This window comes from Aricia agestis, chromosome 17 (assembly GCF_905147365.1).
Source record: "Aricia agestis chromosome 17, ilAriAges1.1, whole genome shotgun sequence".
Lineage (NCBI taxonomy): Eukaryota > Metazoa > Arthropoda > Insecta > Lepidoptera > Lycaenidae > Aricia > Aricia agestis.
Window position 1 is genome coordinate 12284823 of NC_056422.1, and position 12614 is coordinate 12297436.

The 12614-nt window shown below is 35.1% G+C and overlaps 1 protein-coding gene across 1 annotated transcript in view; it reads left to right on the top strand.

Moving 5' to 3' along the window:
* Nucleotides 1-3089: 3089 nt before the first annotated feature.
* The window catches only part of LOC121735165 (reversion-inducing cysteine-rich protein with Kazal motifs), a 72844-nt gene continuing 63319 nt past the window's right edge, over nucleotides 3090-12614 (top strand). The window contains exons 1-2 of the mRNA XM_042125846.1: nucleotides 3090-3437; nucleotides 7124-7248. Of these exons, the coding sequence (XP_041981780.1) occupies nucleotides 7152-7248 (97 nt within the window). The 5' untranslated portion in view covers nucleotides 3090-3437; nucleotides 7124-7151. The remainder of the gene's footprint in view (nucleotides 3438-7123; nucleotides 7249-12614) is intronic.

Here is a 12614-nt window from a genome sequence, read left to right on the forward strand (position 1 = left end):
ATGCATTGGGTGTCCGACAACCAGTCACCAGACACAATTAAACTTGCACAATTGCACGATTGTGTGCCAAAAATGTTCAAAAGCTTTAGCATAGAAGCATTAAACTTTTTATACTTACAGCTTTGGCTAATAAAAAAGTGACTACCTGCATTGGCTTAAAAAATAAATATACTTAATATAAATAAAAATAAAATAATGTAAGTAAAACAAAAATCAATAAAAAACTTTAAACAAAAAGTTGTAGTTAAGTATTAGTTTAATAATAAAATTAGTTTATAGACCTACGGCTTAGGGTCAACTCCCATTGCATGGGCTCTCCGAGATGCCATATATGCCACAAAAATTAGTATAGTTTTTAGGGAAATCCACTCCATAAAATGAATTTCCCTAAACAAACACTGATTTGAACGATTTAAGAAAAAATCACTCACGTCCGTGTCCCAACGAACTTATCATTTATGTTTAGTCCACTGTCCTCGTAAAAGCTCTAATAGCCCATCATCCACAGTAAACTAAATGCTTTTGAGTTTTGATCATGTGAACGTAGAAAAAGTTGTGCAAAAACATACATCTATTCTACCCGCTCTCAAGTGCTTCAAATGCAAAAACTCTTGCAGCCAATTTCGCTAAACATTCGTTTTGAATTTCACCATACTTGACGGGGCGCCGAAATTTAATTATATATTCAATTATGCTCCTTATTGTGTGGAGTGGAAGTGCTTTTGTTGTGCGATAACACGGTCACTTGACTCTTTGAGAGCACTCGATCGTCCGCCAGCACTCAGGTAGTCGCTAACAAGGGACGCAAATGTTAATTCATAATCAGACTTTTATTGTTTCTTCAGAAACGGCCCTATGTAAACATCGTTAAATACAACTTGGTGATTCTTCTAGAGATGCTCTTTGCATTGTACACAGTATTACAGTGCCTACTTTCCTAAGATGTTTTTAATTTATGCTAGTAAGTATAATATAAGTACTTTTGTAAAATTATTAAAGTATGTAAAATTACGTCTATTCTTATTTGTCGCTCATATAACAGTTAACACCTTTCTTCATAATTTAATTAAAAAAATCTCGCTAAAAAGTTGAACCAATTTGGCTAATTTATTTAATACATATAATAGTCTTGAATATATATTCGTGGAAGACCAGTGCGCCTGAGAAAATTTTGTCTACATGCTTTCTCGATGTTTGATGGTTTGTCTCTTCATCTCTATTGACCCTAACATGACATACATTTTTTCTCGTGTAGATCTGTCATCCAAATAACACATTTTTATCGAGTTTTGTCGAGATTTCGACATTATGGGAAGAGTAGTTTTTAACATCATTTTTTACGACATCATCTATAATGGTTATATGTTGTATAATATAATATACTTTTCGCACTGAGTCAAAGCTGCATTAATGTTGGATTAAGAAAGAAGAATCGAGGTACATCGCAATAAACTCTACCGAGTAGCGAGTAACCAATAAAATCAATCTCAATATAGAATCGATAGGAGTTTTGTAAGTTTCAGTTATTTAAAGCTATAAATCCAATGTCCGCTATCGGGAAATATCTTAGATCCGAGATCGTAAATTTCAGTTTCCGGAAGAAAACTTTTTCGCGCCCTCGCCCCCGCCCCCGCCTTCTATTGTCCGCCCTAAAAGATCGCTGGATCAGTACCCGTAGTCAAAATGCAGTCACTAGAATGCAGTCACTAGTTTCGATAGCGAACTTAGATGTTAAAAATGTATGGGCAGGGCCCGATCTAGATATTTAGCCGCTCCGAGCGAAGATCATTTTCGCCGCCCTTTACAATATATTAATATATAGATTGGAAAAGGTTGGAAGGTAAAGTTCTAAAAGTTGGGTGGTGGGTGGCTAATGACTAGGTTAATAGTATATGGGAAAATGCCTGGCTCGCCCCCCCTTAGATCTGGATCTGGATCTATGTCTATGGAATTTGACTTAACGCATCGCCAAGTGTTAGAGCGCAATCCACCAAGCGCATCGAATCTGGATCGAATCTGGCGAATGCATTTTGACTAAGCACTCACTATTACTTTTTCTGTATAAGGAAAACTTTTTCCACACGAAGCCATATTTATTTTCGTCAGCAAGGGTCTTTCGAAGTCGTGATCGTGATTCGTTTTAGATCTCTATCTTGACGAATTGGAAAATAGGAAAACGAATATATTATTAGAATTTCTGAAGAAATATATAATATAGAGGTACTAGCTGTCCCGGCAAACGTTTCTTTGCCATATAAAGTATTTCGCCCGTATTATTTTATTGAAGTGACTAAATAAGTATGTCACCATGGCAACGTCCATCGCTATCCCGTCGCACAAACGATGGTCGCCGTCAGTCTCGAGTTGTAATAATTTACTATTATTTATTCAACAAATGCTAAGTGCATTTGTTAATATAAAAATTACCCAGTAGCCAATTCTCAGACCCACTGAATATGCATATAAAATTTGGTAAAAATCAGTAAAGCCGTTTCGGAGGAGTACGGTGACTAACATTGTGACACGAAAATTTTATATATAAGAAGATAAGAAGATAAATAGTTGTAGAGGTTAGAGCACGCAATAACTTATAAGCAGATAGAGTTATTGAGTTAAAAGCTTTGCTGTGGCCTCCAAATAAGTTATGATGACTTTTTAAAGTGCAGGACATATTGTATTGACAGTGTACACAGTAGAGCACCTCTACTAGGTATACCTTTAGGTAAAATACATAGTCACTAATTTACAGTCTATATTAGTACTATTCCCTACTAACTTTACAGTCGATTAAATTTTAATGTTTCTTTCTTCCAATCAGCTCCATTTTTTCAGAGACCCCACATGTTGTGATCTATGGACCGTCAGAATATTTACACTCGCACAGAGCACATCTTATCGTGCATCGGTTAAATTAAAAGTAATTTTCTTATGCAGAATTAATTAATGACTAACGAGCTCAATAGGGTTCATCAAGCGGAAGCGAAAGAAGGAGATGGAGATATACGAGGCGTCAAGGAGCGAGGAGCGCAACAAGTTTTACCGGGAGTTGAATGAATTTATGTCGGTCTATTTAGTATCGCGTCAATTTGGCGCGAGAAAGGTCGTGGAGTGGAGAGTGATTCAAAAAGCCCGGGAACGTCGATCGAACTTTTTTGAATTTAACTTTTTTATTTCTCGAAGTGGCAAAAGACAAACTTTTTTAATTTAGAGAATAATTTAACATTTTAAGTTTTGCTTCTAAAGTTAACTTTCTCGGTAAATTTGTTAAGAGGAAGATAAGAAGTGACGCGGTTTCTTTTAGAAGTGATTAATGAGTTTATAAGATCAGTCTAAAATAAACTATGTGCGTACAGAGTGTTCTGAGAGTTTTTAATTAGCAGATAATGTGAACTCTACGGCTGATAAAGAGAATATTCTCCAGTCTAGATATTCTGTTGGTAAGTAAACATTTAACTTATGAACCTTCCTAGTTTATTTAGTGCTTATCTTATGAACCTAGCTTTTGAGTTTTTTTTACAAAGTAGGTACAGGACCGGACCAAGGATTCTTCTTCACCTTAAACATTCTTCGCACTAGGTAAGATTCTAGGATATCAGCAAACTGTTTTGGGAGGAGTTTCCGAATTTTTCTAATAAGTCCCTCAAGTCAAACTTTATCAAAAGCCTACGCGACGTCCAAAAATACTGTTGTGCAGACTTAATTTTCCTCTAGTGTTTTTCTATTACTGCAGTTATTTTGTGAACTTGGTCAGTCGTAGAGTGTTTTTCTCTAAAGCCAAATTGATAGTCTGGAATCAATTTTCTTTCTTCTAGTACAGGTTTTAAGCGTTTTAGAAGAAGCTTCTCAAATAGTTTAGATTTTTTGAGATTTTTTTGAGATAAGAAATATTTTGAGTCCCGTGGAAAGACAGGTTTGTTTTCATCCCGAAAGAATGTACAAATTGAAAAATGAAGTTTTTGCAACATCTACTTCTGTAGCTGGTGGGTATTAATATTAATGTCGATTATTTTAATAAATGAACTGATGATGATGAATTGCCAACGCTAAATTCAGTGGAACAGCTAAAATAAATATTTAGTGTAAATATTAGTTGAGCAATAATATTATTTTACTGTTGAATCAATAAACTCGGTTATCTCTTGGTGTACGTAGCCTATTCTAAGTTACAGTTTGTTTGTATAAATAATTTGCTATGGTCATACTTTTAATCCTTTACTTACAAAAATATTCACAGCAAAAAACTGTTGGTCGGTTTGTCTTTAATGTTTAGGATATTAAAAATTCGCATGGCAGAATGAATTGAATAGTTACGCTGTTTAAATTTTGGTATAAGTAACAGGGAAGTTTATTCATAAACTAGGAGCCAAAGTGGAATAGCCAAAGTTAATATAAACTTTAAGAAGAAACATTAATGAAATCGTAGTAGAGTCGCGACTCGCGAACTCGCAACCGAAGTTAGTTTAATTTAGAATTCTATACCGAAAGTATTTTATGATAATGTTGAAATAAGATATTTTAAAACAACCCCCGATTCAAAACTCTAATATAATATAAGTGTTATATATTAGAGTTTTGAATCGGGGGATTATTTTAAAAATCTGACAAAAGCTCTCTTTTAATGAAATAGTTACGAGCCCGCCCAAGCCCAAATTGCGGGCGACATTGCTAAAACACTTATAAATTATAATCATGTTGGCTTTCAAACAAAAATATATTTTTATATATCTGCGACGTCACAACATAGTTATAACCTCCTGTTTTTTTGGAAGACGGTTAAAAAAAATACTTAAATCAAATTTCCACCCGTTCCACTCGTTTGGATGCTGCGAATCGGGATGCCACGGATAGACACACACACCGACTGACAGACAGATAAGTAAGTAACACTCATTTTTTTCGTCAGAGATTAATAAAATTATTATTAGTATACAGTAAGCATGTTTAATAAATGCCATTGTTATAGAAAGGGAATTGCATACGGAAATCCAATAATTCATAACTTACTCTAGTTTCCGTCTTATCTTTTCGTCTTCCTTAATTATGTAATATCGACTCCAAAATTATTTATTATTTGACTTATACCCTGTGACCTGTGGCTATCGAATTGATTATAATATTTCATTTCCAGCCACAATTAATTTTTATCGAAATATATTGTTTTAAATGGATTGTATGATGGATCATGGCGATAGCCGAAAGGTTTTTTAAACTATATTTTGATCAAATATTACTACAAAATTATTAGATTCAAATATAAAAATGAAAAATTTCAAAACACAAAATTTGTAAATCATAACATGAACACCTAGAGCTTTGCCATTATGCACGACAGCTTGCCTAACAAACTAAGGCGTAGTTTCGATACATGTGTGTGCGTAACCACTGACGATGTGTCATTTTACACAGTGAGGTATAGTTTTTGAAAATTATAAAACCTAATGCAGGAAACTACTGTAACGATAGTATAATACATAGTAGATACTATTATAAGAATTCTTATCACAAGTTACGACTTGAATCCTTATGAAAAAAGTTTACCTATCCAACGCCAAGCCGACAGGATTGTTTAATATTTTCCTGTAGAAATGTTTGATTGATGCTCAAAGTTGAGAACTCCCTATCTGTGACAATTGCAAGTTGTTTATGTGAAAAGTTGGCGAGTTATAAAGCAATCTACAAATTCCACGACAGTTTTCAACTTCCTTGTGATTTGTTTGCAAAGTTTTTTGGGGAAATTAAAAAAAAGAATTCAATTTGTTTTGGGTTCGTATTTCAAAACGTTTGAGAGAGTGTTCTGGGACCGTCTGTATTGATCTCAATTGTAATTTGATCTTTCACGAGAAGTGAAATGTTTTGTATTTTTAACTGACTTCCAAAAAGGAGGAGGTTATATGTTCGGCTGTGGATTTTTTTTGTTTTTATTTGTACTGGTTACGAGGAAACGATAAAAAATAGAGCCATATATTTTATGTACACCTAGATGACCCAAGCAACTGCGCCAAAACTCGTTTATCGCGTGGGAACCGTACATTTTTTCGGGATAAAAAGTATCCTATGTCCTTTCCCGGGACTCAAAGTATCTCTATGCCAAAGCATTAATTCTTACACACACATCTGATGTCTTAGGTGTTTGCAAATTAGAATGTATTGTTTCTACATGCCTTAACCCCAGTATAAATCTATCCCGGACTTATGTGCCACTGTCCCACTGTCCAATTCATAAGGATTTGCCTTTGTTTACGCCGGCTGGTCGGGTTGAAATTTATTGCCGACTGAAATCTCTTATTTATTACCCTGCAGATAAAATATCACTGAAACGGCTAATGGTTATCCCATTAAGGATTTACCCGGCTTATGGCTTTTTAAAAGCCATGTCATTTCGCGGTATATCTTTTCGTATTTCCTGAAAGGCTTACTTCCTTTCTTCACAAAAGGATTTGTTTTCCTTGCCTCGCAATTTCTTAATGCTTTTTTTGGTAGATTTTCGCCAAGGTTTTAATGAGCAATTTACCTTATATTAAACCAGTTAAAATTACCAAAGATTTTTTACGCCTATTATGGTGAAAGTTGACCGTACTAGATTAAATTTCATACTGTGGATAAAAAATGGTTCTCTCGTAAGTCGTTTTATGATAGAGAGACCTTAGAAGGCATGATGTTATATTAAATGATTATACAGTGTGTAACAAAAATAAGTGATAATACTTTAGGGTGTGTACGTGTTCCTTGTAGAGAAGTCACTGTGAAAGTAGCAGCGCTGAAAGACGAAAATTTTCACTTTTGTATGGGCAAGGGCCCGAGCGTCACGAGTTTCCCCACGAGTCACAGTGAACTCTCTACAAGGAACACGTACACACCCTAAAGTAGTATCACTTATTTTTGTTACACCCTGTAAAAGCAGCTGCAGCAGCAACCGAAGTAAATTTTAGGACTTGCATTTATAGTCTGTCAGAAAAGTGAAGAAATTAAAAAGTGGCAACATCAATCTAAGAAAAAAAGGGATGACACTACGATGTTGCCACTTTTTAATTTCTTCACTTTCTTGACGGACTATATTTTTGCCCTTTTTGAGTTATTCTATTTTTAAATATTATAAAATTAATGTCATATTAAATCTTTGCAGATGGCGGAGTTAGTTTGATGACGTCATAATGGCGACCCGGCGGAAGACGAGCGGCAAGTTGAGAAGATGGCGGAAAAGCGTTTTCCTCTTCACTGCGCTGACACTCTCGTTCGCGCGCTCGCAAGGTACCAAAATATTACAGCAACGTAAATAAATAAAAATAAGTAAATGTGTTCGATTCCAGTGTTATTTCCATGTTTGTTTGGAACAATGAAGGCTTTCATGGTTTGATAAGAAAGTGAGAAAAGTCCATAGCCTGTCGCCACTTTTACCCAAATATTATCGGTCTTACTACAAAAGATTTAGAAAGAAAGACCCGTTGAACAGTTGATTAGAGAAAAATTCAGTACAAAATGGTCTCAAAACAACTGTTCAACAGATGTTTAATCTTTTGTGGTAAGACCGTATAAGTTTGCATACGCCACTTATACCCAAGTATAAGTTTGCATAGTTTCAATGAATCTGGCTTCCGCCACGATTCCAGTTTAGAAGGTATTATTCTCTAAAATTGTAGCAGGGTGATTCCTCAGAAGTCGGAATACTGTATGTAGTATTTCAGTGTTTTTTCAGCATTTTCATGAGTTTTTTAATATTGGTTGCGAGTTGCGACCAACCTCTACATATTGTAAACCATTGTCTATTGGCTGATTTCAGATTTTTTGACAGTTAGCTCCTATCTTTTCAATAGCCCTGTTATTTTGATTGGTAAACTCTTTGATCTTAGCGTATGAAAAGATAAACTCCCGTCAAAACACTTCATAAACTGCGCATATGTGAGGGTATCTCTGTTGTCTTTTAGGATCAGGCATCCCCTGTGTGTAGCAAACGAGGATTAATGTCTTATTATAATAAGCCGGAGACGTTTGTGTGCATTTGCAATGCAAAACGGTAATTCCCGAGATTTATGTGACGACGTATCTTGTGATATTGTTTCATGTATACTATAATAACGTAATATTATAAATGCGAAAGTGTGTCTGTCAGTTTATTTCCTCGTCTCGCCCAAACCACTGAACCGATTTTTCTGAAATTTGGTATGGAGATACTTTATTTTTATCTATTTAACCATTTATTGCACACAAAAAACATTTAACAATATATAATTATAAAGAAAGTCGAAAGACGACACAACAGGCACTGCTTATCTCTAAAGAAATTCCTTCCAGCAGTCCTAAGAAGAGAAATTCGATCAAAACATCAGATAGGGCGTGCACAAGTTACCTATACAGAAATGAAATATACTTATTATAAATAATTATTACCTTCTATGTTATACAAATTACAATATTATTATATGTATAACAAAATACTAAATTAAAATAATAATAACATACTATAATAATATAATAAATACTATATTATTATTCTATTAACTATAAATACTAAAAATAAATACATAATATATGTATATTTAATAATCATGGCTGGATTCGGAATTGAGGTAGTGCTCCTTCAAACGTCTCTTAAAGACAGTAATAGTAGGACTATCACGAATGGTGTGGGGTAGGGAATTCCACAATCTGACTGCATGAACAGTAAAGGAGTAGGAAAAGAAGTTGGTGCGATGGGAGGGGAGGGAAAGGTTTGCTTTAAGTCCCGGGAAAGGACATAGGATACTTTTTGTCCCGGGAAAATGTACGGTTCCCGCGCGATAAATGCATTTTGGCGCAACGGAGTTGCGGGCGTTATTTAGTTATATATTAGGTGTATATTTCTTACAACAGTTGGTTATAATGTGAAAAAAATGTGGAAAAATAATTTTCCACATTTTTTTCACATTATAACCAACTGTTATTGGCGTCTTACCTGCAATAAAATTCCACGGGATCCGTACATTTTTAGGTGATAAAAAGTATGTTATGTTCTTCAGCGTGGTTTACTCTACATAATATGCGCCAAATTGAAATCAGTCCAGATAAGTAAAGTAAGATAAGTAAATATGTTAAAATAGTCCAATCGTCCATCATATAGGCCGACGTCTAGAGAGAGTACAAAATATGTTTTGTCTCTACGTTGCAAGTGTAGTCAATAATCTGCACCTACTGCTGTAAATCCATACTAATATTATAAACGTGAAAGTGTGTCTGGAAATTTTTTACGGAAAGTTTGGGTTTGAGTCCCGGGAAAGTACATAGGATAGTTTTGAAACCGGAAAAATGTACTGTTTACGCGCGATAAACAAATTTTGGCGCAACGGAATTGCGGGCGTCGACGAGTGAAATAGTATATATAGCCTTTTTACTATCCTTTTTAGGGATCCGTAGCCAAATGACAAAAAGCGGAACCCTTATAGATTCGTCATGTCTGTCTGTCTGTCTGTCTGTCCGTCCGTATGTCACAACCACTTTTCTCCGATACTATATTGAGCTATACCATTGAAACTTGGTAAGTAGATGTAGTCTGTGAACCACATTAAGATTTTGATACTAAAATGGAAAAAATATTAAAAATTTTAGGGGTCCCCATAGGAAACAAAAAAAAATTTTTTCATCTAACCTATGCGTGTGGGATCTATGGCATATTGAGGTTTCTATTATCATTTTTTTCTAACCTGAGTAGCTTCCTCTAACTTCTAAAGTACGGACATGATAAACCAAAAAAAAATAATATATGATGTACATTACTGCAATGCATGCACAGTCACACAGTCTCACGCGATTATTTAATGTTGTGCAGTTATTGTTATAATATTATGTAATTTTTAAATTTATAATATGGACCATGTCTGAAATAAACAATTTGAATTTGAATTACTATAAAAACTACTAACGAAATTTGGTTTCAACGAGATCTAGCAAGTAGTTTTCTTTATACGTCATAAATGGTAATACTTAATTATTTAACTTTCATTAAATCAACTGAAATATAAAAATAAATCAAAAACCATTGAATTTCATAGAAAAAAATCTTATTGCTGCTGCGGAACCCTTCATGGGCGAGTCCAACTCGCACTTGGCCGGTTTCTTTTAAAGATAGTGTAATAAATTAGAGCTTAAAATTAGCATTAAGACGACCCAGTAGACTGAGACTGATTACAGAGCCAAGTCAGGCAAGTTCCGTTCATTTTCCACACAAAATCTCTCTGTTTCTTCTTTTAATTACTCTGCAGAATTACCGTGATTTTTCTTTTAAGAATGTCTTAATTGTTGTAATAAATCTGAAGTTAAAATAAATTTTGTCTTTAGAACTTTATACGTACTTTGTCTTCGTTTACGCAAAAGAAAATCTGCCACCATAAGAATATTAGTCACCACTCACCGCTGTACAAGTTTTCATCGCCCCTTTTCTGGTTAATTTGTAGAGTTCTGTACTCACTACCCAATCCCGTACGGAATCATACAACTAAAACTTCTCTGTCTTGTCGTGTGTCTGTCTGTCTGTCACCAGGCTGTACATCAAGAATCGCTAATTGATGGGATCCTATAAAAACGCCATTTTGATGGTACGGAAATTCGTGCTCATGCGCACTTGGCCAGTTTTTAGGTTTTTGCAAATTGTATTAAAAACGATTGACGGTCGCTCGTCTGCTCACACTAATAGAGATACATTTTCAGAAGTCGTTATGAAAATGACCTGTTTTTTCTGTAAATAGATCAAAGGGTATTTGAAACTAAATCGTTGTGAATATCGAATTAAACCAACTCGTTCCGACGGATGTTATCACTTTGATGTTGTACTAAATACTAATTACACAATCCATCATAATCTATACTAATAAATCCAAAAGTGTGTCGGTCTGTCTGCTGCTCTTACCTCTTCATGCTCAGTCCTCTGAACTGATTTTGATTAAACTTTGAGTCCTGAATTTACAGTTCCCGAACAAGCTGCAACGTCATTACGGTTGCAGGCATGCTAATAATCCATACATCCATACTAATATTATAAATGCGAAAGTGTGTCTGTCTGTCTGTCTGTTACCTCTTCACGCCCAAACCGCTGAACCGTTTTTGCTGTAATTCGGTATGGAGATAGGATAGAAAGGACATAGGACACTTTTTGTCCCGGAAAAATGTACGGTTCCCGCGCGATAAACGAATTTTGGCCCAACGGAGTTGCGAGCGTCATCCAGTATAATATAATAAATAATAATACTCCCCACACCGGTTTCGGTGACGGTGGCCGGTTTCATTGAAACCAGGCCAGGTACGCAGGAGTAATTTTATAGTGCCCAAGTGTGTGCGCAGTACACAAGAGCACTCTCTATTCCTTTACTCTCATAACCCAGTGGGACGGAAGACCGACACGACTGGCGAGAGATCAGGCGCAGGACCGACTTTTTACATGCCCATCCGACGCATGGATCATTTTACTTGTCAGACAATCGGGTGATCAGCCTGCATTGTCCTAACCAAACTTGGAAATAACATGTTTCCAACGCGGGATTCGAACCCACGACCTCCGGAGTCGAGAGCGACGCTCTAACCACTAGACCACGGAGGCGTTAATAATATAATAAATACTCTCTATGAAACAAGGCCAAAAAAAAAAATAATAATGACTTTGATTTTCGTCTTTACGAATTATTTTTTCCGCAATAACCACGCAACTATGAAATTTAATTTATTTTATCGTTATTTTGCCATAATAATATACGTTATTTACTATTTAATATTATTTTATTGAAGTGACTTAATAAGTATGTCACCATGGCAACGTCCATCGCTATCCCGTCGCACAAACAATGGTCGCCGTCAGTCTCGAGTTGTAATAATTTACTGTTATTTATTCAACAAATGCACTTATCAATATAAAAAGTAGCCAGTAGCCGATTCTCAGACGTACTGAATATGCATTTAAAAGGTAAGAATCAGTAAAGCCGTTTCGGAGGAGTACGGGAACAAACATTGTGACACGAGAATTTTATATAAGTATAAGATATAAAAAAGTTTTCGACACCGCACAAGAATATTCTACTAACAAACTTCTTTTTTAAAATTAGTTATTAAATAAGTAGGATAACTCTTCATTCAAATAAAATACCAGCGCATAAAAATTACAGCTTGGCAAATCTCCCAAAGGACCAAGAGCATTTCAATGATTTCATAACACCTTCCAATGCAGCAAGTAATTACAGTTGCAGTTAAAATTTTGATTTAAATCTGTAAAACTGGTCTAAGACAGTGGCTTTCAACCTTTTTAGTTTTTTATGATGAGCCATTTTTTTGCCTTTTACTATGTAAATGATTAGGCTCACTTTCCTTAAAATTCTCCTATCAATCTCTTTCACCTTTATTGTTTTTTTAACTGAAATATTTCTTTCAACCATCACTTCTTTCTGTCACCAGAGCTTTTGTAGGGGGGTGCCCCTACAAAAGCTTAGCGACCCCTCAGAGGGTTAAGAGTCACAACTTGAAAAACACTGGTTTAAGATATTTTAATTTACACATTAGACACTGGAGTTAGAACATTTTATGAAATGTTGCGAAACTTGAATGTTTCCTGTCGAATGTTTCGAAAGGGACATGGTACCTATAATTAGATTAAATTTAAA